The 27,696-nt window shown below is 51.9% G+C and overlaps 1 protein-coding gene across 1 annotated transcript; it reads right to left on the bottom strand.

The window, feature by feature from the left end:
• On the bottom strand, nucleotides 1-27,325 carry UPB1 (beta-ureidopropionase 1; the record flags this gene model as incomplete). Its single annotated transcript, XM_079717610.1, has 10 exons — nucleotides 1-84; nucleotides 2,037-2,191; nucleotides 3,327-3,369; nucleotides 4,270-4,351; nucleotides 8,168-8,337; nucleotides 9,935-10,096; nucleotides 13,290-13,384; nucleotides 20,033-20,120; nucleotides 21,482-21,653; nucleotides 27,222-27,325. 10 exons carry the CDS (start codon nucleotides 27,323-27,325, stop codon nucleotides 1-3), a joined length of 1,155 nt encoding a protein of 384 aa, XP_079573736.1.
• Nucleotides 27,326-27,696: the final 371 nt, after the last annotated feature.

The raw sequence follows: 27,696 nt of genomic DNA, 5'->3' as shown, positions 1-27,696 counted from the left end.
CTACTCTTTCACAGTCTTGGGGCTGTAGTTGGGTTGGACAGCTTCGGCAAGCTCCCGTGCATACATCTCGTATCTGCCTGTCATCTGAAAGCGAAACACAGACTTTAGAGGTTCCCGTTTCATAACCGCCCTCATTTGCTCACCACCACCTACTGCCACTGGAGGGCAGCCATGGGACAGAAATGCGTTAGGAAGACTGGTTGACAGGACAGTCTCAGAGTATAATATAGAGGCACAACCCCCGTGTAACCTTTTGGCAACGATTCCGGGGCTGTGGCGAAGATCACGGATGCCGGTGATGACTCACACTCCCTAGCCCCTCCTGCTGAAAGACCTCTGTGATCTTCCGCCAGAAGGTGTGGTGGCTCCACGGCAGGAGGGAGGAGGGCTTGACCTGCTCCTGGTCACGAGCCAGGAGTGGAGTTGCTGGGATTCGCACCCTGGTCCCCTGGCTCTGGAGGCCCATCCATTCCACATGGCATCTCATCATGGACACAGACAGAGGCTGGGAGAGGCTGGGGGTGGGGCCGGAAAGCTCACCCAGGGTGCTCACACCCCAGCATTCCCTCCCTCCCTCCTTTCTAAAGCCTTGACGGGAACTCATGCCCACCATAGCTTGGGAAGGCTTCCGCTTTCAAAAAGTTACTAATGAGGGCTTCCCTGGTGGCGCAGTGGTTGAGAGTCGGCCTGCCGATGCAGGGGACATGGGTTCGTGTCCCGGTCCGGGAAGATCCCACATGCCTCGGAGCGGCTGGGCCTGTGAGCCATGGCCGCTGAGCCTGCGCATCCGGAGCCTGTGCTCCGCAACAGGAGAGGCCACAACAGTGAGAGGCCCGCGTACAGAAAAAAAAAAAAAAAAAAAAAGTTACTAATGAGAAACCATTCTGTTTATTGGTTCCAACTTCTAATTTGTGTGGAATCCTGCATTAATCTAAGCTTCCGGAGGAGGAGAGATAGGCCAGGAGACTTTCATGTGGGCAGTGCCTTCTCTGTCCAATGAGAACCTGGGACTCAGGAAACATGCCCAAGGACCCACCCTCACGTAACAGGGGAGTCAGGCCTAAAGCCCACATCTGGCTGGATCCGAAGTCCTGGTCCCTTCCAGACATGCTGGGCAAAGTCATTCCGTCCTGACAATGCGATGTTCATTTGTGTGTATGATTTTCTTTCTTTTTATTTATTTATTTATTTTATACAGTATGTTCTTACTAGTTATCTATTTTATACATATTAGTGTATATATGTCAATCCCAATCTCCCAGTTCATCCCACCCCCGCGCACCCCCCGCCACTTTCCCACCTTGGTGTGCATACGTTTGTTCTCTACATCTGATGATTTTCTTATAAGTGGGTGCAGAGTTGGTGGAAATACTGCTACACACTAACACAGCAAACTCCATCTGTGTCCTTGATGAGATGCCATATTTTGGGGGGGTCCCAGGCTGCAAGCACCCTATCCTAGGAGGTGGGCACTTACACTCCTGTGGTGTCACAGGGTATTGATCTCCAAGGCCACCTGGGGCCTTCGAGTTCAGCCTCTTGTTTTACAAATGGGAGTACTAAGGCCGGGAGCAGAAGGGGCTTGCAAGGCAGTGGCAGAGCCAGGCCTGGATCCCATTTCTCTGCTTGACCCACTTCCCTCCATTGTCAAGGCCTAGGCTTGGGGCCTGGCAACAGGCAGAGCCAGACATGCACATTTACCTTGTGACAAGTGCAAATGCCTGGAAAGGAAAAAGGGATTAGCGAGGCCAATCCACTGTATTCTCTGGACAAATGAAATTGAGATTAATTTGCTTGAAGGTGCCCAGAATCTAAATCAGATGAGCAGAGAATTTATTGAGGCCGGCTGCCTGGTAATCGTTTGACCCAGTGGCTCCTCCCCTGAGCACCGGCCCTGGCCTTCAAGGAGGCAGACACCGGACCTTCTGCTCAACTCGTAGCCTCACGCGGCTGTCCCTGAGGCCCCCAGCAGCCGCAGTTCCCAGGACTGGGGACAGGAAGGGCCCACGCAGAGGAGCAGGGGACTCAGGACCCACCTTGAAGCCCCAGATGTCATTCACCTGCCGGCAGAGGTTGAGGTCGAGCTCGGTGACCAGCAGCCCATCCCGGTTGCGGGAGAGCCCGGGGGTGCGGCTGCCATCAGGGGCCGCCACGTAGCTTGAGCCATAAAAGTAGCCGAAGTCCCGGTGAGCTGTGAAGGAGCAAAGGCAAGGCCCCCGTGAGCTCAGGCAGACATGGGTGGACTCTGCAGGGGGACGGGTGCACCAAGAGACTCCCAGGACAAAGGGTCCCCACCTCCCTTCCCAGTGGTGGCCAAGGTCCCAAGGACCTGCCTCCCTCCTTGGGCCTGGAGGCCCAGCAAGTGGCTGCATGTCAACCTCAGCACCCTCACCTCTGCCCCGGGAACCTTTTACAGGTCACCCTAGTAGAGGTATTGGCCTCCGGCTCCAGCATCAGCCACTATAGCCCAAGGGATTTGCATGACTCTGCAGGGCTTCCTGTGGTGGCCCCGCAAGGTAAGCTGACAGCTCTGCCCTCGCCAGCCGTGCCAGCTGTGTCACCCTCACCCTCCCTCCATGCCTCGGTCCCCTCACCAGTAAAGCAGGGTAACAGCCACCCTGAAGGTGTGTAGGGAGCATGTGGGCACAGTGCAGGGCCCAGCTGGCTTCACTTTCCTGCAGGGAGCTAAGTGGGACTCAGGAGGTCTCCAAGGCCTCACGTTGTGGGGGATGTGGAGCCCTTTCAGGAAATGCTTTTCTGGGAGACAGACCCCCTCAGCGCCCCCTGCTTCCCAGGGCGGGAACCATGAGCGAGTTCAGACACCTCCTTGGTGAGGGGGCAGCCCCCCTCCCACATTCCAGGCTAGAGAGGTGAGGCGGGGGGCGGGGGGCAGATTCCTAGCAGAGGTGAGGTGAGACCTGCCCTCAGATCAAAGCAAGCTGTGGATTCTAGGAACCCAAGGCAGCCATGCCGGGCTCTGGGGCATTTGTACAGCTGGGGATTGAGGGGTGTGGACGAGGACAAAGGAAGCGGGGAGTGAGGTCTGCGGGGTGGATGATGCACCCCTATTTCAGGGCGCTCACAAAGGGCTCCCCCACACCTCAGTCCATCTTCACCCTAGTCCCGGGGGATGGATGGAGTCTGATCTCTACTCCATCCTCATCTGGGGAATGAGGTGGTCACAGGGCCAGGAATGCCGATCCACATGGGAACACAGCTGTGCAGACACAGTCTGTGGGGTAGACCCTGCCTGGAAGCGGCAGACGGGGAAGGAACAGTGAGGCCCACCCCTCATATGCGGTCCCACGGAAAGTCTCGGGACATACCTTTCTTGCCATCCCCAGAGGTGAACTCGTTCGGAAAGAACTCCTGGGAAATAAAACCAAGGTAAGACACACCTATAGGGGGCGCTGCTGGGTTGTTCATCAACGTCAGGCTGGGGTGAGGGAGTTAGGAGTTAAAGTGATGTGGACCAGCCTGAACTTAACCGTCCCTGCTGAGTCCTAGCCCCAGGCCAGCAGGCGGCCAGCGGGGCATCTGACCAGCCAGGGGAAGACCCGGATTTTGCCATCTGCTGGGAGAAGAGAAAGTCATTGCAGAGAGTGGTTCCCAGGGCCGTGGAGGGCCTCTGAGGCTCGTGTGCTGGAGTCATAAAGCCCAGCCTGGGGTCTGTGAAGGCAGCAGGGCGGGTGTCTGCTCGTGGCTCTCAATATCTTCCAGAAGCCTAATGGAAACTGTGCATCCAGCAGGGACAGGGATACGCGGGCTAATTAAAACACCGAGTTTCTTTACGTTGTCAGAAATTAGACCGACTTAGTGTTCTCTCAGATTGATCAGATGCTCTGATTAGAGTTTGACATCTGATTAGTAAGAATGAGGAAGAGGATTTGTTTTGCAATAAATACATGGTGTTTGTAGTCAGAATCCTTTGGTGCATGAGGTCAAGGGTGGGTGGGGAGAAACTGGGTACTGAGGTGAGAGCCTTTCAAAATGGTTTCAGCTAAAGACAAAACAGACAAAAACAGGGGAGGGACAGTGCTTTCTTTCAAAGTGACAGAAGCCAGTCTGCCCCCTGCTGGGACCCTACCATGTGGGGCGTGCCTGCATGCAGAGAGGAGGTATAACACCAGGTGTCTCCAGCAGGGCCACAGCAACAGCAGTTCTTTCCCTTGTGGCTTTTGCTGCTCTGAAGAGCCTGGGCCCCGCTGGCAGGCAGGTTTCGCAGCAGCTGCAGGAGGGCTTCCTGGAGGCCAGGCCTCGGGCACTTACCTCGCCTACCCGGTTGATGGCGCAGGTGAAGCAGTGATTGGCGATGGCTGCGTTTCTGGCCTCGATTGGCCACAGGGACTCACTGTGAGAGCGGAAGGAGAGGAACCAGGTTGCTGACTTCCCAGCCAAGCTCAGAGGATGCTCGGCCCCGAGCTGCAGCCCGGGTGCCAGCCTTCCAGGCCTGCGGTGGGGATGGCCAGGGAGACTCACTGCGTCCGTGGGTGACCCCAAACCCACAAACAGGCCAGCTCGTCCCCGGCTCAAGCCAAAGCGGCCTTTTGGAGAGGGCCCAACGCAGCAGAAGCAGCCCTGGATCAAAGCCTCACCCTGACTCAGTTTCCTTTTCTGAAACTTCCTCAGAGACCATGCAGATGAAGCTTCTGGGGGCGGGGTGGGGTGGGAGGCTGTTGCAGGAACCCCTTAACTGCTGCTTCTCACTCGTTCCCTCCTCCCAGGTGGGGGTCAGGCTGGTAAATGTCAGAAGGGAGCTGGGGCCCTGGTGGCTTGTGTGTAACGTGTCCCCCAATCCCTACCCTGCTGTGCTGCCTTGCAAAGCAGTCTCTACAGGGGGAGATTTCAGGCCTAGCAAACAGAGTACACCTGAAAGGAATTTAGGTTGTACGTGGGCATCGCCTCCCCTGTGCTGGCCCCCATTTCCCAGTGCCCCCCACATCTCCCTTTTCTGAACCCTGAGTCTCGCAGCCGAGGCCCCCTGGTTCTTCTACGGGCCCGGAAAGGAGTCATCCCACAGGCACAGCTGAGCTGCAGGCCTCCCTCAGTCCAGCACCTGCGAAGCGGGGACAGGGTGGGAAACTTTGCCCCAACCAGACAGGTCCTTCCCCAGCCCACCAAAGAAAATGTGCCGTGGGATTCAGTGGGCCTCCTTGTCACTAATTATCTGTCTGAGGAGCAAGGTGATTAGGATTCTGAACTGACAGATGTAATGCCCACTTAGAAACGCTGAGTGACTGGGAGCGGGATGCCCTGGAATCTTCCTTCCTGTCAGCATGCACCTGGTTTAAACCAGAGAGTAGGTGGAAGGGGTGGGTGGGTGCTTGTCACAAGCCTAATTCTCAGGAGGATTCACGAGTCTGGAAGAAAAAAAATCACAGGCTTGATTGAGGGGACTCATTTTGCCGCTTTTCTCCCCACTCCAGCTGCTAAGCCGAGCTGACAAAACTTTTAAGAAACGATTTTTACAGAAACACACCCGTCAATGACATTTTCGGGAATTAAACAGACAGTTGCAGAGCGAATGCCATAAAACATCGTTCTTGCAGTTCTCCAGGGAGGGTGCGGAGTGCAGGACTCAAAACCACAGCTGGCAATAAAACGGAGGCTCTCAAAACAAGCAAGGGAAAGGAAGCCGGAGGTTCGTGAGAGCCGGGGCATGCGGGAATCGTGGAGAGCCCGGCGGGGGTATGGGGACATCTGCCACTTTCCCAGCACGGTGTACACAAGCCCCTAAAAATAATCACAGTGGGAAGGGGAAAGGCATCGAGGGGTGGGGATGGCGGCTTTCCTATTAACACATATACGTGGTAGAAATCCTTGACCACACGGGCTGCACGGTTTGTCAGGATGACTCAGTTCATCAAAAAGCACTTTGCCTCCATTGGGTGCTTGGAACTGTGGGACCCACAAATGAGGATACCCTTCCAATCTGTGCGTGTGCGTGTGTGTGTCTGGGGGGGCTCTGATACAGGAGGTGGGAGATGACGGAGAAGGGGATGGATGCTTCCAGAAGCTGTAAGCCAATGCTTGTGCGCAGGTGGTGGGGAGCTGCCTGGCATCGTGCTTGCCATCAATTCTACAAATAATCATTCAGTATTTTAAGAAACTCAGAGTTGCACCATCCTAGTGAACCACCTGTTGTAATTTTCTCACACTCTACGACCATCCTCAGTCTTTGCAGAGTTCTGATCCCAGTCTGGAAACATCTTTTTGCTCACAGGCTTTCATCATGATGCTGCAGTACCTCCATGAAGATTTGTTTTAGTGGCTGTACGATAACCCATGGAAAAGGTGGGCTGGTGTTGACCTGACTCTGACCTCTCTCTCCCTTCCAGCTTTTCTTGTAATCAATCATGCTGCCATAAGCATCTTCAGGAAGGCAGCCTTCCCCTCCTCTCTCAGATGCGTCCTCAGGCTAAGGTTCTCAGACTATAATTATCTGGTCAAGGTGTGGACACTGTGGGAACTTGTGAGACATACTACTTCTGAAAGACCTGTCAGAGTTTTAACTGCCAGCAGAACCACATCCTTGGAGGGCACCAGTTGGACCACTGTTGGCCAAGGAAGGAAGATCGATAACTTTTAATAAGCCAAGGACACCTGTGTATTACGTTAAGGTGCTTCTGTTCGCTTAATTGGGGCTGATAAAAGCCTGGGGGCACTTGGTTGGAGAGGTGACCATCTGATTCCAGGCCACAGCTGTGCCCAGCCTGGCCTGACAGCAGCTGTACCCGGTGGGGCACTGGCTTCAGGATCCTCCAGGGACCCTTTTGGGGAGATGGAGCTTGCTGGATGTCTTACACATGGCCGGCAGGAGGGGCTGCTCTAGGGCCCAGAGGTTCTGCCCAGGCTTGGTGGCCCGACGACCAGGAATCACCCTTTGTCGCAACTGCCGACGGACGTTGTCATAGTGGCCACGCTGCCAGGAGGCCCCCAGAGATTCTCTGAGGGGAGATCCAAGACTCGAGTGTCCCCTTCTGCCCGACAGTGCCCCCCTAGACTCAGACAAGATGGGGTGCATGGATGGGGCGGCAGGTCTGGGGTAGCAGAGAGGGGTCTGCGTTCTGTGAGGGACCTGCTGTGCAGATCAGAACACTGAGGGAAGTCATGCTGTGGAGGGGGCATCATGCTCAAGAAAAAGGTAAAGTGAATGTCACATCCTGACTTTTAGAAGAAATTAGACTGAAATTTCATGGAGAGCGAGGACAAGAATGACAGGGGTGGGCTGACAGGGAACTCAAGGCTGCCCCCCAGAACTCCCCCAGCTGACCCCACGTGGGGACTGGGACTCCCCCTCCCGGCCCTGCCCCATGACAGAGAGTGAAAGCCAGCACCTCCCGACCCAGGAATGCTGCTTTGGAGGAAGTGAGCTGGGGAGAGAGGTATTTGCACACAAATTCCTAGAGCTTTGGTACTTGTTGATGATGCAAAGCTGGAAATCACCCAGAAGCTCAGCCGTTGGGGAGGGAGAAGCAGCGGAAGTGCAGTCGTGCTGGGTCATCTCAGCCGCCTGCTCTTATTCAGTGAGGGGCCCCGGGCTTGCCCAGGAGCTCAGGGCTGCCAGGCCCACCCTCTACCCTGGTCACAACAGCTTTATCTACTCAGAGGTGAGGTTAACACCCAAACACGGGTTCTGTGTTATCAGAAGGAAACACTTGGTTGGCTAAAAACAGGTTTCAGAGCCACCTGACTGATGTCTTAAGGACCCTCTCAGCTCCGACCCATCGTCTGCTCCTTCTCTCGTCGGGGTGTCTGCCCTCCCTGCTCCGGACTCTGCAGACAGGAGACTTAGGACTCCTCATTCGTCACCCCACCTCCCAGCCCCCCAGGAGCACAGCAGTGACAGGAGGGGGAGCTGAAGCTGGCCAGATACCTCCGGTGCTCCAGACCCCTTAGAAGGGGAGCTTTTCTGAATCCTGTCAGCGATGGGGGAGATTATAATTACCTGAGACACCATCGTAGCCAAGGATGGTATTTTACAGTACAGCACAGCTCTTTAGGAGGGATCGTAATTGACACTTGGAGGATTTTTTTCACGGAAAAGTTGGCACCATCCCAGGGTTCAGATGACCTGGTGGTCGCACCTGCCTGCTGTTTCCCAAACCTGCCTCCGTGCCCTGCAGCCTGCTCCCAGAGCCCTCCCAAGTCCCTTGTGCCAAGTGACCTGAGCTCTCCGGTGGTGGCCGAGGGGTTGAAGATGACCTCAGCACCGTTGATGCTATACATGAGCCAGTTGAGGGGGTGGTGCCGCCCATAGCAAATGTTCACGGCGATCCTCCCGAACTGAGTCTGGAACACGGGGTGGCCCAGGTTTCCCTCCATGTAGTATGTGGACTGGAAGACAAAGGGTCATGTATGGATGCCTCTGAGCTGTCAAGTTTCCCTTTCCTTAAACTTGACAGAAAAATGAAATGTCATCCATACTCCAAAAGGGATGCTCCTGGTATGACTCTACTTTAAGTTCCAAAATTTCAATCCACTTAAAAAAAATCCCAAAATCTGAAAACCTAGACACAATAACAGCAAGCTGACCCAAGGGGGAATCACCGTGGCTTGAGCACTTACCCACAATTTCTTTTGTGGCATGTTAAAAAGTCCCCAAAGCAACTTCCCACAGTATTTCAAAGATAAACTTGGTGAGGTTTCAATCATGGTACAACTAGAGGCTGAGGTGTGTGGTCAGTGTTAACACAAGTTGGTCAATGTCCTCACCAACCACCTGTTCCCATCAGAAGGTTAGAACTGAAGGGACGGGGGCTCGTCCAGAGCAGCTCTTACCCTGCTTGGGGGGCACACCGTAGCCCAATGGACACAGGACCTGCCCAGCTAACGAAGGCTAATATGAGACTAGAATCCCACTCTGAAAGTCCTCTTCTCCACAAAGCTCCCTGGGCACCCTGCCTGGGGTCAAGGATGTCCCTGCGTGGCAGGCAGGTGGGACACAGTCCTGCCAACCCTGCCTCTCCGCCTGCCCCCTTGGGGTGCTGGTCAGGGTCTCTCACAGATCTGCTTCCTGCCTTTTGCCTCCTCCCATTAATTTCAAAATTCGTCAGAGTCGGGCAGCAGCCAGGATGCTCACACAGGGTGGACGCCAGAGCAGATCCTGGCGTGTTGAGAAAAGCCCGTCACTATCTGTGGGGAGCTAAAGATTAATCCCAGGGTAAACAGGTGAGGGGCACGTCTTCGCGCCCTCGCCTCCTGCTGTCACTGGGGAATGCTGGCTTCTTCTTTCTCCCCAGAGGGCCTTGGCTATCTCTGCACATCCTTTTTCGTCTGCCTGACCAGCCTGAGAGTGGCTGGGACCCCCACAATCAGGCAGGGCGGCAAAGGATGGGGATACCACATCCTGAACAACTGTACTTACTGCAGATCAAGTTCAGACTTCATATCTTAGGCATTAGGTGGAGTTCATTTCCCTCCTTCAAACATCCACCTCCTTCCACCTACACACCCATGATGGGCATTAACTGACCAGAACAGCTTCCCTGACTTACAGCCTGATTATGGGCACCAAGCCCCAGCTAACACACCTGTGCACAGACACACATTCCTCGCTGTCACCTGACACGTGGACATGGCTGGCTCAGACCCCACGGGAGCCATGGACAAGGACCTCTCCCCACCAAACAAGAACTAGACTGTGACGGATGAGGAGCTCAGGGCCTGAACGGGGCCATGGGAATCATTTCACGCTTGGGCACTATTGATTTTGGTGTTAATTTGTATACGACTTACTTCAAAGAAAAATTCCAGGAAGCCAAATCAGGTTATATTTGTTAAAAAATAGCCCTCTGCACTAAAGGCATTTGGGACTCACCGGGAATCCCACTGCATCCCATCCACCTGTGTTATGCAGTGCAGTGCAGGGAGGCCCCCAGCGCTGCTGCCACACCGTGCTGCAGCTGCGCTGGTCATCCGAGGGGCAGCTCACCTCATTGAAGTCGCCCACTCTGGGGATGTGGTTTTTCCTCGTCTTGCCCAGGACGGCTCCAGAGTTGGAGATCACCACGGCTGTGTTCCACAAGATGTCCCCATGCTCCGTGTCTCGCTCCAGGATGGGGGACACCACCACCATGTCATGCTTCCTCGCCAGCTGGAAAAATGAGCACGGCACAGTCCTATTTTCAAATCAAGTGTCATACATTTTTATGGAAGAATCTAGTGGTCCTCCTAGATAGCTAGACGGGGTTCTGAGCTCTCCCTGCATCTATTCCTTGAAGACTAAATGCCAGCGTTGTCCTGACGCCCAAGCTTAGCTAAATAGGAACCAGCATCGTCCTTGTGCACTGTTGGTGGGAGTGTAAAAACCGTACAGCTGCTGTGGAAAACAGTATGGCGATTCCTCAAAAATTAAAAACAGAACTACTGTATGACTCCATAATGCCAGTTCTGGGTATATACCCAAAATAACTGAAATTAGTCTTTTTTCTCTTTCTGATACAAGTGAGAATAATAATTATTTATTCATTCACTTTACCGTTTACTATATGCCACGTTTGTGCTAATAGGTGAAATGCATTCTCTATTCTTAAGCAGTCTAAACTTAAATAATTCTAGTCAGAATTAAATCACTTGAAATTTCAATTAGCCTAGCAACCCTAATGAGAGGGTGTATGGGTTATATCAGGATTTCTGAAATATTGAAAATAGCCCTGGGGACCTTTTTAGTGTGGGTAAGGCTGATTTCCTAATTCTAAAGGGTGCACAGAGAGCTAAGTCTTTTGTTTTCCAATGCTGTGAGCCCTGTACAAAGATCACAGACCCTACAGTACAAATAAAATAAAAGCAAGACTTAATGCCACTTCCCATAGACCTTCAGATCCAGAGGCAATAACAAGACAAAACAAAAAAGAAGGTAACAAGCGTTGACAAGGATGTGGGGAAACAGGAACCTTCATAAACCGCCAGCGGGAACGTAAATGATGCCGCATTCCTGGCGGAGTTAAACACAGTTACCATAGGACCAGCAACCGTGCAGAAAAGTAGACTTTCACACCGATGTTCTGAGCAGCACTATTCATGACAGCCAAAAGGTGGAAGCAACACAAGCATCTAAATAAATCGTGGTGTATACATGCAATGGAGTATTATTCAGCCTTAAAAAGGAAGGAAATCCTGGCCTATGGATGACATGGCTGTCATCCCTGACATGGATGAACCTGACAACGTTATGCCAAGTGAAATCAGCCAGGCGCAAAAGGACAAACACTGCAGGAGTGCACTCATGTGAGGCATCTAAGCTAGGCAAATTCATAGAAACAAAGTGGAACGTCAGGCACCAGCAGCTGGGGATGGAGGGGGTCATTCCATGGGTGGAGGGTTTCAGGTTTACAAGATGACAAAGTTCTAGAGGTTTGCTTCACAACACTGTGAAGATACTTAACGTGACTGACCTGTACACTTAAAAATGGTTAAGATGATTAATTTTATGTTATGTGTTTTTTACCATAATAACAAAGAAAAAAGGGATTTCCCTGGTGGTCCAGTGGTTAAGACTCTGCGCTTCCATGGCAGGGGGTGTGGGTTTGATCCCTGGTTGGGGAACTAGGATCCCAGATGCCACGTGGCACAGCCAAAATAAATAAAATAAAATAAAATAAAATAAATCATATGTCTCATCTATACAAAAAACCCCAGAACCAAACCAAACATAACTCTTGACACCAAATTCCTTTTGTCTCAAATAAGAAGTTCAGGATCTGGTGACCAGGATGAGCAGCCCCAGCTGGTCATTTGTCATCAGCTCTTACCAGCCCGTTGCTACTTCTGACCTTAATGACAGAACAGAGGGATGGCATGGCGGGCAGAAGGGGATGCTACGAGCCACGTGGGGGCAGCTGTGGTCCCGGGGCCCTTGATGCAGACAGGGGTCCCCTGGAACCAGCTCATCCCCATCCTCCCTTTGCTCTTCCTTCCTCCCACCCTGGTTCAGGCACGCCATCTGCGGTCACTTCCTGCCTCGTAGCACAGAATCAACAGTCTGGTGGCTGAGAACAGGGATGTTTGGAATCACAACTCAGTATTGATAGAATCACTATGATTACAGTTCTGCTCCAAAAGCCCCTAAGTATATGTAGAAAGTCTGAAATGGGACATTGGAGAAATGAAAGGAGTTATTTTTTTCGAGGTGAGAATAAGCATAAGTCATCATTCGTAACCTCTTGGAATGTCATTGGGGTTTTCTGGATGACCGCTTTATTAAGATACAATTCACGGAGCATAAAGTCCATTCTTTCAAAGTGTGCCATTCAGTGGTTTTCAGTACATTCAGAGTTGTGCAACCAACACCACAAACTAATTTTAGAACATTTTCAACACCCCAAGTGGAAACCCTGTCCCCGTGAGCAGTCACTCCCCAACCCCTCTCCCCGCCCAGCCCCTGGCAACCACTAATCTGCCTTCTGCCTCCAAGCATTTGCCTATCCGGGACATTTCATATAAATGGGATCATAGAACATGTATTATGAGGTTTTAATAAAGAAAAAGGAAGCCCAGTTTCTACACTGATGAGACGGGCCATGCAGAGATGCTTCCATAACTCAGGCGAACAGCAAGTGGGGTAGCAGAGCTCTGGACACAGACTCGACCTTGACCTCAGTCCCCGAGTGCCAGCGCCGCACTTGCCAGCTGCAGACCCTACTACGGGAGTCATCTCCAGGACACCCTCCGTGGGCTGCAGCCCCCTCACTTAAAAAGCCATTAAGGGCCCTTCTGGCTCTGAAACTCTGATTTTAAGTGAAAGTACACTAGGTACTTCCCTGGTGGTGCAGTGGTTAAGAGTCCACTTGCCAGTGCAGGGGACATGGGTTCAAGCCCTGGTCTGGGAAGATCCCACATGCCGCAGAGCAACTAAGCCCGTGCGCCACAACTACTGAGGCTGCGCTCTAGAGCCCACAAGCCACAACTACTGAAGCCCAGGTTCCTAGAGCCCATGCTCCGCAACAAGAGAAGCCACCGCAACGAGAAGCCTGTGCACCGCAACAAAGAGTAGCCCCCGCTCGCCACAACTAGAAAAATTCTGCGCGCAGCAACAAAGACCCAACACTACCAAAAATAAATACATAAATAAATAAATTTATTTTTAAAAAAAAGAAAGTACACTAAAAAAGGGGGCGAGGGGCAGTTAAATAGTCTTATCTATTCTCACCCAGCAAAGCAAGAGCCAAATGGGTGTGTTTTCCACGGAGAAGGGCCACCCCTGGCAGCTGCGGCCTCTCTTTGTGACCTGTCCGTGTTTGGTCGCTGCCAGAGGTTAGTTAACAGTTAAAGGTAGGTTAACATCCTACCTCTTGACAGAACTTGGTGGTGGGCCCGTCCTCTGCTGACTCGGCAAATTCCGTCCATGGAAGCTTCTCTCTCGTACAGAAAGCAAAGGGCATAGCTGTGGAGAGGAGAAAGGTCAGAATCACATCCAAGCTCATGGTCTCTGAGGGGGGGTCCTTGGCCTGGTGGGGGAGGGTTTCCACAGGAGACCCCAGCCCCAAGAGCCTTGGCCTGCCTTCTGAGGCCCATCCCTGGCTGTGGGGACGCCTCCCCTTTAGGCTTCATGGCAGAATAAGAGGCGAGGCCAAATGTCCTTCCTATGGTCTTAAAAACACTTGCAGCAGAAATCTGAACAGATACATGCACACCCACGTTCACAGCAGCATGATTCACAACAGCCAAAAGATGGAAATGACCCAAGTGTCCACCAGTGGACAAATGGATTAACAAAATGTGGTCCATCCATTAGATGGAATATTATTCAGCCTTAAAAAGGAAGGAAAGTTTGACACTTGCTACAACATGGGTGAACCTTGAAGACATTACGCGCATTGAAATAAGCCAGACACAGAAGGACGAGTGCTATATGGTTCCACTTACATGGGGGACCTAGTATAGGCATGTTCACAGAGACAGAAATTAGATGGTGGGTGCCAGGGGCTGGGGGAGGGGAGAATGGGGAGATGTTGTTTAAGGGGGACAGAGTGTCAGTTTGGGAAGATGAAAAGGTTCTGGAGATGGATAGCGGTGATGGTTACACAATAATGTGAATGTACTTAATGCTACAGAACTGTGCACTTGAAAACGGTTAAAATGGTAAATTTTACATTATGTCTATTTTACCACAATTTTAACAATACATATATATGTTAAAAATTTTTTGCAAAAGGTACAGCCAGAAACTGTTCCCAACCAGCAGATCCCGAGCTGCTGGCCAATCTGCTGGTTGGTTAAGAGAACAACAAAGGCTCCTTGGGGACAGTGTCAGAGGGCCACCGAGGATGGCGCTGGGACCCTCACACATCACCATAGGAATGTTCATCCTCCCAGGGACTGAGGCTTGCTCAGGAACAAGAAAAGCCATTCATTTAATGACACCATCAGAAGTTTGGGAACCACTGGGTAGGCTGAGCACTCCCCAAGGATAAAAGCATTATTTCTGTGACCTCTGGCTAGATGCCACCATCTAGGGGGCTAATTCAATAGGAAATTTCACTAACTCACTGATTTTTGTTTGCTTAAAAAAAAAAGCAGGTACATATACATGCAGTAACAATTCAAAGAACGCCATGCACACCAGATTCTCAACAGCAGTTTGCTTTGTGGGGTGGGGGGGGCTGCGATGGGGGTAGGCACCAGGTACCTCTGGCTGAGTGTGTCCCACTGCTCGACAGCCTCGGCCACGTGCATCCACACCCGCCAGTCTGATGCTGTGAGCTGGGATCTCATTGGGATTAGACATGCGCTTCCCGTGTCACCAGTGAGGTGGAGTACCTGGCCACATGGTTGCTGGCCTTTCTGGATTCATCCTCCAGATGATCTTGTCCGTACCCTTTGTCCACTTCCTGCTGAGCTGTTTGTCTTTTTCTTTTCGATTTGGAGTACTGAATTCCTTGTTTGGACCAATTCCGCATACAGTTGGCCCTCTGCATCTGCGGGTTCTCCCAACAGCAGGCGGAAAATATTTGAAAAAAAATTCCACAGAGTTCCGAAAAGCAGAACTTGAATTTGCCACACACGGGCAACTATTTAATTGGCATTTACACTGTATTATGTATTACAAGTAACCTCCAGATGATTTAAAGATTTAAAGTATACGGGAGGATGTGCGTTAAGTAACATGCAAATACTACACTATTTTATATAAAGGACTTGAGCATCCCTGGATTTTGGTCTCTGCAGGGTTGGGGGTCCTGGAACCAATCTCTGTAGATACCGAGGGATGACTGTACTCTTTTTTTTTTTTTTTTTTTTTTTGCGGTACGCGGGCCTCTCACTGTTGTGGCCTCTCCCGTTGTGGAGCACAGGCTCTGGACACGCAGGCCCAGCAGCCATGGCTCACGGATCCAGCCGCTCCGCGGCATGTGGGATCTTCCCGGACCAGGGCACGAACCCGTGTCCCCTGCATCGGCAGGTGGACTCTCAACCACTGCGCCACCAGGGAAGCCCGATGACTGTACTCTTTAGATCTTCCTCCTCCCAATAACCCAAGTCCATTTCTTTTAGGAGGATTAGCCTAACGGATGTTTCCAGATGCTTGTTACTGTTCTGGTCACTCTGAAACTCAGAGTGCAGGGAAGGTTTGTAGGAAGCTGTGTGATGTGGCTGGCGAGGACTACCTGGTTGCTGCATGGGTTGTGTGGCCTGTTTGGGGGTAATAATTGCAACCAACCTTTTCCAAACACGGGCCATATGCCCAGCATGGTGCCAGGCCTGGTAATAGGCAGCATGTCCCCAATACCCCTGCGAAGTTGGTGTGACTCCTCATTTCACAGAGAAGAGAAGCATCAGCCTCCAATTCCTTCCAGTCCCTGGAAGCCTGGTGCTATGATGGCACTACCACCATCTCAGCTGCCAGGGTGGTAGCCCATGGAGGCAGCTAAGTGGGCAGCAGCCTCTGCCAGCACCAGCCCAGGGGGCCTTGGCACCAAGGTCAAGACTCCCCAGGCGCCATCGGTGAAGATGGATGAGCTATTTTAAGGAAGCCAACAAGAAAGCTGTTGATAACAAAGAACAATCCTTAATGACCGTTGTTCACTCTCAGCTTTCAGAGCATTAGGAGAGACTCAAATGCCCCAAGAGAATAAAACCTCCCTTTCCGATTTCATTTCAGCTTGCTAAGCGCTCCAAATTTCTCCATTTCCATTTTAATGGCTTCTTTTCCTGTTTTCACAACTGCTGTAATGTAAACAAACTTTCAAAAGAAGCATGTGGAAGGGAGGTTGGGGGAGGTCGGCTGTGAAGTTCCAACTACAGTTTCCAAATTAGAGGGGAAGGGGGTTCCACATTCACTGAACCAACACTCCATGAGGCAGGCTCAGGCTTGGACCAGGCCCTGCCCTCAGGAGCTGCCAGCCAAGATGGGAGCTGAAAGGGAACCTGTGTAGGGGAGTCCCCAGGGCCCCCCCAAAGGAGGGGGTATCCGTGCTAGGCCTTGATGGATGTGCAGGAGTTTTCCTGATCCAAGAAAGAGAAGAAGTTGGTTAAACCATCCAATAAATATTTTTTAGTGTCTGTCATGTACCAAGGATTATTTAAGCCACTAAAGATAAAATCTGGGTAGGGGAAAGAATAAACAGAATGTGGTCCATCCAAACAATGGAATATTATTCAGCCATAAAAAGGAAGGACACTCTGACACATGCAACAACACAGACGGACCTTGAAACCATGATGCTCAGTTAAATACGCCAGACACAAAAGGCCAAATACTGTAGGATTCCACTTACATGAGGCCCCTAGAGTAGTCAAATTCATAGAGACAGAAAGTAGAATACAGGTTATCAGGGGTGGAAGAGGAAGGGGAGTACAGAGTTTTGGCTGGAGATGATGAAAAGGTCTGGGTATAGATGGTGATGACAGTTACATAATTTTGCAAATGTATTTAATGTCACTGAATTGTACACTTACCAATAGTAATAGTATGCATATTTTACAATTAAATTTTTTTAATGTTAAAAAAATAGAGGTGGGGATTGGGGTGGGAAAAATAAATACCACCGAGGCACTGATCACATGGAGATTATAGTCTAATGGAAGAGGCAGACAAATCAAAAGCATCACACAAGAGTATACGTATAATGAGAAATGTGAAGAACGTGATGAACTTCTGGGTACAGGTGGCAGATGGGACGCACTCCTTTGCTCTTTCCTGAAACCCCATTAAATGAGAGTAAAGGGTTTTTTGTGTACAGGTATAAACCCACAGGGATAGGGCATGAGCCAGGAACAAAAACAACAAAACATGGGAGGCTGGAGAGCCGAGGGAGGCGGGAGATATCTTAGTGAATCTGAGAATATTGAGTCCCCTCCGCAGTGGAGGAGGCCAGGAAGCACCCCACTCTCCATCACAGACCCCTTGAAAGCTCAGGAGCCAGAGGCACCATGCAGCTCTGAAGGTGGGGACGCAGGGAGGGGCGACAAATAAGTAGGATTGGTCAAAAGTCTACTTAAGAAGCAGTTAGATCCCTTCTCCACTCCAAGAGGCTGGGTTGAGCCTCTCCCACCCCAGCTAGAGGCTCACTCTCTAGAGACAGTTAAACAGAGGATCTCTGGCCTTGGGGAATCCAGGACAAAGGTGAGTGGAGTGATAAAAACAAAGGGATTAACTAAACATAAGCATACTGGACTCCTGTCCTTTCCTCTTGGCAGGAGATTAGATGAATTTTCTCTGGGGAATCTGACCAGCCTGAAAAGAATGACCCAAAGATACTACCATAGGCGATTTCCTAACAAACAGCTAAACCCGGTCATCCTATAATGAAACTCAGTGGAGGAGCCCCTCCCACAAACTCAGAGCTTGCAATCAGCTTTTTAATCCCCAATTCTTAAAATATAAGTAATCGGGGCAGCAGCGGGGAGACCAACTTGGAGTAACTAGGAACCATGCAGGGAGAAAAAAAAATATTACTTAATATCCTTGGAGATAAGAGAAGATATTGTAACTATAAAACGAGAACAGGATGTGATAAAATAGAAAATTTCAGACCAAAAGAACTCTCATAAATTCAAAATATGACAGCAAAAACAAAAGACTAACTAGAAGTCTGAATGACAAATTAGATAAAATCTACCAGAAAATTGAACAAAAAGACAAAGAGATGAAAAATAGGCACAAATACAAAAGAAAATGAGGGATCCAGTCCAGAGTTCCAACATTCTAACAGCAAGGAGTATCAAAAAAAAAGAGGAGAGAAAAAAGGGGAGAAAATCACGAATGAAACAATCTAAGAACATCTCCTAGATCTGAAAGACTCAAGTTTCTAGACTGTTAGAACTCACTGAAGTGTCTAGAAGGATGGATTAAAATAGATACACTCCATGGCACATCATTATGAAATTTCAAAGTACTGGAGAAGAAGAGATCCTACAACCTTCTAGGGGAAAACAGGCCATATACAATGGGGCATAAATCAAAATAGTCTTAGACTAGTCAACAACACCCAAAGCCAGAAGACATGGAGCAAAGTGTTCAAATTTCTGAAGGAAAATTGTTTCTAACCCAGAATTCTATACCCAACCAAACTATCCAGCAATATTTTCAGATGTGCAAGGTCTCAAACAGTCTACTCAACCAAAATGAGGGGGAAAAGCAAGAAAGAGGAAGCTGTGAGATAGGAGAAACACAAAAGCAAGGCAGAGGGACCCCCCCTGGATGATGGTGAAGGGAGTCCTGGGATGGCAGAGAGGGGGAAACCAATTCAGAGAAGAGCAGCCAGAAGGCTCTGTGACAGATTCCTGTGAGGAGATGAAACCAATAGACTACTTCATGTGTCTAAACCTCTTAGAGGGATTTAGGAAACCAGCAGAAAGTTTGGGGTAGACTTTGTGGTAAGCATGTAGTAAACAAAGCAAACTGCAGGGAAAACAGAAAGCTATTCAGGGAAAGAAATCAAAGCGATTTCCTTTGAATCTTGGTAGCAAATGGACTGGGGACAGACCAGGAAGGGTACATGTGCGTAGAGGGGGCAGGAGAGGGCAAAGGACTACACTGTCTCCTTCCATCATGGGAAGTCAATAAATGATGCAAAACTGAAAAATTAGGAAGCAGTAACACAAGCAAAGGTAAATTCCAAAAGAACCAGCTCAGAGAAGAAGTAGCTGCCTCTGGGGAAAAGGATAGCTATTTTTTGGTAACAGACCTTGTAGACCCCTTTAAATCTAAACCATGAACGTGTATAACTATGACAAAAAATAAAAATAAAATAAAGAGGTACAAGGTAGCAGGAGTATTTAATAGGGATGCAGCTTTACACAGGGAGGCAGGCTCTGAGCTGAGATCCGAAGGTCGAGCAGGGTTACAGGCCAGGGGAGAGGAATGCTCCAGCTCCAGCTCTGGCTCTGGGTGGAGGGAACAGCAGGCGCAGTGGCCTTGGGGGAGGGGAGTAAAGTATCAGAAGGTCAGGGCAGAGCCCGGCAGAGATGGGGAGGAACAGATGATGCAGTGCAGAGTTTTCATACAGATCTTTCCTAGAAGGTGTGGGCAGCCGGTTAGAAGGGGCCAGAGTGGAGGAGACCAGCTGGAGGCGATTACAGAAGCTGAGGAGATGCTGACATGCCTTGGATCAGGGCAGAGGTAAGGAGGTGAGAGGAAGGAGTAAACGGATTCAAGTTTGGGAGGAAGGCCGAGGCTCAGACGAGATACTGAGGCACGCGAGAAGGAGGAAGTCTGGGGTTCTGGGGTTGCTGGTGTTGTTGACAAAGAACCTTTCTATGGATGAGAAAAGAAAGGAGATTTTTTTTTTTTTTTTTTTGCGGTACGCGGGCCTCTCACTGTTGTGGCCTCTCCCGTTGCGGAGCACAGGCTCCGGATGCGCAGGCTCAGCGGCCATGGCTCACGGGCCCAGCCGCTCCGCGGCATATCGGATCCTCCCAGACCGGGGCACGAACCCGTATCCCCTGCATCGGCAGGCAGACTCTCAACCACTGCGCCACCAGGGAGGCCCAAGAAAGGAGATTTTAAGAAATCAAGCAGCAGACGCTCTTGGCAACATGGAGATAAGACAGCACTGAAGGCAGCAGAGAAAGCACCCCGAGAGAGACTTACTCCATGCTTCCTGGAAACAGATAATGTTGACTCCACACATGGCAGCCACGTCTACGATGGCCTCGATGCGTCTGTGCAGGGCAGTGGTCTGGCAATTTAAACAGTGAGGATTAGTTGGTTGAGACCATCTTTAGAACTCAACCCCCACGTGGCCGGCTACAAGAGGACGAGGAGGGTGGGAGGTTCTGGTATGTTGGACTGTCCTTGGGTCCAAGTCTGCAGTCAAAGGTGGCAGTGCGGAGGCTCTGGGGTCCCACACACACTCAATGCTGCCTCGCTCAGCCTCGGTTTCCTTGACTGGAGAATGGGGAGAACGCTGCCCACCTCGTGGGGTTGCTAAGAGGAGGACGTGAGGATGTGAGTGCTTACTGTGAGAGGGGCCACACTCAGTGGGCCCACCACACACCACAACCATCCCCTGGGTTAACTGCTCCCTCACCCCCTATCCCCCAGGACCCAGTCCACTTATGACGTCTTGCATCCACAGCTTCGGGGACGCCTTGTCCTGCCACTTCTGTTCTCCCATGTGTATGGTGTCTTCCAATGACTCGCCTTTCCCAGCTGTGCCCTCTGCCAGAATGTACTCCCTTTCCCCACCCAAAATTCCCTGGATGTGTTATCCACATCACGTGTTGCCCACAGAGGGGTAGCTCTTCCAGCAAGGGGCCGAGAATCGGGGTACCTGCATTCTCCCCGGCCTGCGTGTGTCCCTATGGTGGCGCTGTTCCCATTGTGCTGTCACATTCCTCCACTGTCACTCCCATGACCCCATGAGCTCCTTGGGAGCAGTGTCCTCAAGTTCTCTGTGCTCAGCATGACGTCTGGCTCCCAGGAGACATTCAGAAGTGTTTGTTCAAAGACAAACCAGAGGAACCAGGCTGAAAACCCAGAGACCACAAATGCTTCCTGATGGACGCTCGGTCTCCCTCGAGGAACTGCGTGCACGGGGCCCCGCGGATGACTGCTGGGTGCCAAGCGTGCTTCTAGGCTCTGGGGGGTGGTGATGACAGCATCCCTGCCCCCCGATGACCTGACAACCTGGGCTGAGGAGACATAGTCACAATCTGACCGATGTCTGGGGATCTTAGGATCCAGGCAGAGGGACACACGGTGGACAGATGGGTCCTGACTGGCGTGTGCTGGCAGGAGCCCGAGAGGCAGTTCCACGGAGAGCACGTGAGCCACAGGGGCACCCTCCCAACTGGTAAATGGAACTTCAGCTCGATCACAGGAGAGGAAGTGGAAAGGAAGGTGGACAGAATAGTGAGGAGTGACAGGAAGGCAGAGAAAGGGTAGGAGCCAGAAGAGAAAGAAAAGCAAGAGACACGGCTGGAAGGAAGGGGGGGGCCAGGGCAGAGCCGCTGGGCAACCATCCGGGGACAAGATCGAGTTCAAAGCACAGAGTGGCCAGCTGCCCGTTTATGTATTTACAGTCAAAAGAGACCAAACCTGTTTCACCACGGGGGTGTCCGCAGGGAGGGGGGTTCTGTTCTGAACAAGCCCCATGCGCACGGTCCGGGGCCTCCTCTGCTGCTCCGCCACAGCCTGAAAGGCATAGCCCTGCAGCTCAAAGTCCCCTTTGGAGGCGGCTTCAAAAGCCCTGCTGGGCAGGTCGAGCTTCCTAAACAGGCAGGAAAGAGGGGACATGATCTGCCTGAGGTCTGCTGCATTTAATGACACTCCAGAGTCACTCCTCAGGCAGAGAAGAGGTGGGAGCGTCCCGGCAAGAAGGCCCAGGAGCCGGCCAGGGTCAGGGCCGTGGCCACACGTGGGAAGCTGGGGCGGGGCTGGAGAATTGGGCCCAGTGGGTGGAGAACGGGCTTCCCTGGGGAGACTGGAGCTGGGAACGGCATGGTCTGGCTGGGCGGAGGAGGGCAGTGGGGAGGGGGCAGCAGGGAAACTAGTCACAAGGTTGATGCTGGAGCTGCTGAAATCGGGGGGTGGGGGGGTGGCGGGAATTGAAGTCTCAGCAGGAAGCACAGGAAAGAGGGAACAGATTCCCAAAAATGTCTGTGGACTAGAGTCAGAGGACCGTGCTGAGCCTGGGGGCTGCAGCAGGTTGTGATGAGACAAAGGAGCTGTTGGGAAGGAGTCTGGGAGCCGGCTAGGAAGACAGGCCAGGACGACAGCAGGACGGAGGGTCCCGTGGCCATTTGCCACTAAGGATTACAAGTCTTTGGTGACCCCCCCCACCCCATCCTGTCCTGCTTCCCGCCAGGGGAGAGGGCAGCTCCTTGCCCGATGCTGGGTGAGCGTGGCGGGGCCCAGATGTCCAGACCAAAGGCTGAAGGGCTCATCCCTGTTTGTGATTTATTAACAGAGGCAAGTGGATTATTTATAAAACCTCCCACCAAAGTGACCATGGACCACATGGCCCATTTTGTGCCTGGCCCAGGGGTGAAACCCGCAGGGGCATGGGACAGGGCCCCCAGCCAGGAAGGCCTTACCACGTAGGGGCACAGTGGTTATGAAATACGCAGAGAATGCATCAAAAAATAACCTGACAACCATTATCTAATAATATTTCTCTCCTACTTTAAACCACTTTCTTAAAGACATTCCTTTCAAAATCACAGCCCTGTCAGCCTGAGCCCCCTGCCACCGCCCCCTGCCAGGCAGTTTCCCTGTGATGGCCCTGACAGCTCGGAGTTGGGTTCCGCCCCTGACAATCAGCCTGCTTTTCAACTAGTCAGGGTTCCGTGTGCTTCAGCAGGTTAGAAATAGCAGCAGTGCCCACACTGTGCCTCCTGTTGCCATGACTGCCTCAGAGACAGTCCCCCACCTGCAGGCGGACGCCCCCACTCCCCCGGACAAGTCACCATGGTGGCCAGGACAAGAAGGAGGGCCTGGGGGCCGGCTGCCCTTGGGAGTGGTCCTGGTAGGCCGTCCTCAGCCTGCACAGTCAATCAGGAAGACATCAGGTGGAAAAGCTCGCCTCAGGTTTGCAAGCCGAGCTGTAACCATCACCTGGAAGGGGTCCTTCTTCCTCTGGCTAACTCTTCCCACCCACTGACTGCAGCTGTCAGCTCTCCCCACATTTCTACCTTCAACACTCAGCCCCATCATTCCACGATGCTCGACCTCCCTGCCTCCATTCCCATCCCTGCCCACAGCTCCCTGCACACACCGGTCCCCTAGGCCATGAAGGCCAGGCCTCCACTGCCTTCTGGGCTCTTCTACGTCTCCCCAGCACCCCCCACTGTCTGGCCACTACCTGAAGGTTTCCCCGCCCTCCAGTTACCCTGGCATTCCTTCACCCAATCTTGCCTGCTTCATCCTGGAGAACCCAACTGGCCCTTGAGCCCCATTCTCTAACCATGTGCTGTGTCCACCAAAGGCTTGGCTCAAGGATGTGGTGTGGCACCGACCAGCCGTGGTGGAGACCAGCAAATGGGCCACAACCTCACAAAGGGGGCTCCGTGCTGCCCCCAACCCTCCCTTGGTCCCCACAGTTGGCTCTTGCCCCTCTGCCCCTCATCCTGATACTAAGGCCCCCACCCTGGGGGCCTCACCTACAACTTCAAGGAGGAAAGCCCATCACTTCCTGTCCTGGCTCCCCACATCCCCTGGCCTTTTCCCCGGGCACCCCCCTTTCCAGCGAGGTCAAGGCAGACCTTGCCCAGGGGAGCCCAGCCCCAGCTTCTTTGGCAAGCTCTTGCTTCTAGAACTTCTCTTTCCCCTCTAATGGCTCTTTACCATCAGCGTTTTAAATAATTAAACCAGAGCTTTGTTACAAAAGAAACACATGCTCATGGGGGGTAATAATCAAACAGTGGAAAATGTAAAATGAGTTCCCCTCCATCTCAGAACCTAGAGACAACCTCCTTAACAATGTCTTATGTATCTTTCCAATATTTTTCGATATGCGTGTGTGTTACACATACAAAGGTGTCCTTCTGTATGTTCTACTCTTCCATTTACATGCCCTTATTTATTTTTTTGGCCGCGCCAAGCAGCATGTGGGATCTTAGGTCCCTGACCAGGGATCGAATCTGTGCCCCACTGCATTGAAAGCACGGAGTCTTAACCACTGGACCACCAGGGAAGTCCCTTCATGTCTTTCTCACTTAATGATATACCCACTTTGGACATCTCTCCCTGTCTCCTGCAGACCTGCCACATTCACCATGACAGCTGTTTGAGTCTCTCCCATTAAAAAACCAGGAAAAAAAAGAAAGAAGGGAAGCGTGCTCTACACAGGCCTCTCTTGTTCTGGAACCACCAGCCTACTGGTTGCTAAAGCCAGTGGACTCCCTGCTGTCCCCATCCTTACAGACCTCCTTGAGCCACCTTGAGTCCCTGTCCCGATCAGCATCCTTGATACTGACCCTAGGGTCCCCCCCGCATCCTTACCTCTGGAGTCTACCACAAAATCTCCACCTCCTCTGCCCCTTTAACACTGGGACCCCCAGATTCCTACTCTGCACCCACTCCTCCACCTGGAATGACCATCTCTAGGACAATCCCAAACCCAGCCTCCCCCCACCCTGACGCCCACCTCTGCAGAATCTCTGTAGTGGGCTGACCTGTGGCCCCTACAAAAGATATGTCCACCGTCCTAATGCTCAGAACCTGTGAATGGGACCTTATTTGGAAAAAGAGTCTTTGTGGATGTAGTTAAGGATCTCAAGATAAGATCATCCTGTATTACCCAGGTGAGCCCTAAATCCAGTGATGGGCTAAGAAACGCCCAGAGGAGAGACACAGGGAGAAAAGAAGACCAAGTGAAGACAGAAGCAGAGATTGGAGTGATGCTGCCACAAGCCAAGGAACGCCAGAAGCCACAGAAACTAGAAAAGGCATGGCAGGATTCTCCCCCAGAACCTTTGGAAGACTGTATTCCTGCCAACATCTTGATTTTGTACTTCTGGTCTTCAGAACCATGATGTAGGACAACCACCAAAAGACAGAAAGTCCCTCGAGAGTAGGAACCGTGGCTAACTCATCCTTGTACCTCTAGTGCCCAAGTCAAAAATAAACAATGTTTGTTGAATGAATAAATGTTTCTTGGTTCTGGCTGTCTTAAAACTGAGAGTTGATGTTCTCTGGGGATTTCATCTGTCTGGCACAGGCAAAGGCCCATTTAGCTCATTCACTTAGCAAACATTTACTAAGCGTCATCTTTGTGTTGGGTGCAGCAATTATTGGGGTGGGAAGCTGGTCTTGTGTGGAGCAAAGGGGGAGTCCAGGGGAGGGGCTGAGGATTCAGGTCCATCAGGCATTCATAGAGGCAGCCATGCCTGAGTCAGGCCATGAGAAGTGAACAGAAGAATTTTTAAATGACTAATTTTCTTTTCTTTTCTTTTTAATAAATTTATTTATTTATTTGTGGCTGCGTTGGGTCTGCTGCTGCGTGCGGGCCTTCTCTAGTTGCTGTGAGTGGTGGCTTCTCTTGTTGCAGAGCACTGGCTCTAGGCATGTGGGCTCAGTAGCTGTGGCTCGTGGGCTCTAGAGCGCAGGCTCAGTAATTGTGGCACACGGGCTTAGTTGCTCTGAGGCATGTGGGATCTTCCCGGACCAGGGCTCGAACCTGTGTCCCCTGCATTGGCAGATGGATTCTTAACCACTACGCCACCAGGGAAGTCCCTAAATGACTAATTTTCTATCTTCACTTTGCAGTCTGTTCATAGCCAAATCCCACTCAATCACAAGTACAAAGGTTTATACCCTAGAGGTGAAGCTTGGAAGGGCTCAGTTCTGGGTGGAACAGAACCAAGAAAAGGGAAAAGGAGAAAGAATGGAAAAGGGGAACCACTTACTCAGTTATTGTGAGCCAAGTCGCAGGAAGAGGCCTGGTGATCACTGATTAATGGAATTTGGCTTCCATTTTACCTCCCATTCCAATCCCTCCCCACCCTGGAGCGATCCAAACGTGCAAAGTCCCTTTTACAAGGCAGTCCTTACTCTGAGCTCTAGAATGGGTCCCAGCCAGTCCCCTACGTGGGAAACTTATTTCTATTTTCCTAAGACTCTCCCTGACACCCACGAGCTCTGTCTTTTCCCAGGGGAACATGCCCACCTCACCCTTAAACACCCTGAGACACACCCTGCTTCAGGACACCTTCTTTAGGAGCCTCAATTCTAAGAGGCTTCCCCCGTGACGAACACGTGCGGTGGGAAGCAGTAATCCAGCATGAGCACACTGGAGGGGCCTTGAAGGTCATCCAGTCCCGGGCACCCCTCTTTGGGTACAAAGAGCCCTTTTGGACAAATTTCTGTACCATGTCCACCCCGAAAGGCAGCTGTTCTACCTTTACCATCCACTAGCTGTGAAAACACCTGAGACTCTGAGGTCTGGCCTCCCTGCAGGAACTCCACATCAGCTGGTGGCTGGGAATCTCTGATCCAATCAACACCCTCCAGTTTCAGGTGAGCAGGTCAGGTTCCTGCCTCAAGGTCACTGCCACAAGGGCAGGGAGTGCGCAGTCTGGCTGGATTGGGGGAGCCCACAAATGGGCAAGAAAGTGGTGGGACGTTTAGTCAGGAGTTGCATGGGGTCAGAGTTTGCATTACATTCTAAGGGCTGTGGGAATCCCTGATACACTTTTAAGCAGGATATGATTTACATCTTCTGGTTGCTTTGAGAGAAGTGGACTGAAGAGAAACAAGAGTGGAAGGGGAAGTGTCTTCCAGCTCTGTATGCCCAGCGTCCAGCAGTGCACTGCCCTCAGAAAGTCCTAGTGATGCACACAGCTGGCTGGGAGTGGAAAAAATTTGCTCTGAGCATGGGAACTAACTCCTGTGGCTTGCCAGTGGGAAAAGTTCCTTCGCCAACCAGATTCAGAGGCCTCTCCCTCCAAGGGTCCGCCAGAGGCTGGGTCACTGCAGGAAGGAGGAGCTGGGGGCTCTGACAGGAGGTAATGACCTAGACAGACACCTAGAGGACAGGCCTGGCTCTGGGGAAGAAGCTGGTCACTGGAAGCTGGGAAAGAGAGTTGGGTGGTCACAGAGAAAGCACAAAGAGTAAAAACCGTCCTTTCCCTCTGGGCTTGTAAAGTTCACTCTCAGTTGTGCAACTCTGAGCTCCCAGAGCTGTCACATCTAGACCTCCTAGGGTCTCAGCTCGCCAATTCAGTACTTCACCACCGCCCTTGTAGAGCCCTTCAGATTCTGAAGCACTCTGCCTGGTCCCCCAGACCCACACCCGCTGGCCCCAAGGTCCCCCACCTTCCCAGTCGAGGCCCCACACCTGGTTTCTTTGCCATAGAGAATGCGTTTGACCTCCTGCAGGTCTGCGAGTGGCAGATGCTTCTCCAAGCACCGCTCCAGCGACTCAAATCCAGCCCCGGCCATGGTTGAAGTCCGCACGTAAGTCCGCACGTTTCTTTAGACGACGCAAACTGCCTGACGGACTTTGCCCCCAGGAAGAGGAACAGGAGGACGAGGCGGGAGCAGACAGCCAGAACTGCGCACGCGCTCTCCCCTCTACTCCAGCGCCCTCGGCCCCGGAGCGCTCACGTGGGGACGCGCCCCCTCCTCACACATCAGCAGCGCGCCGCCAATCAGCGCCTCAGGACCTCGCGGGTGGCACCGCCCCTCGCCCTTCCCGCCTCCTTCGGCACGCGCCGGCCACGCCCCCTCCACAAGGGACGCGGCGCCTCAGCGCTGTGGCTCCCACTGGCCCGGCTTCCTGACTGGCCGTCTGTCAGTATGCCAGCCGCCCT

The sequence above is a fragment of the Hyperoodon ampullatus genome (assembly GCF_949752795.1).
Source record: "Hyperoodon ampullatus genome assembly, chromosome: 13".
NCBI lineage: Eukaryota > Metazoa > Chordata > Mammalia > Artiodactyla > Ziphiidae > Hyperoodon > Hyperoodon ampullatus.
The sequence above is the reverse complement of the archived record's forward strand: the minus strand, read 5'-3'. Positions and strand labels throughout refer to the sequence as shown.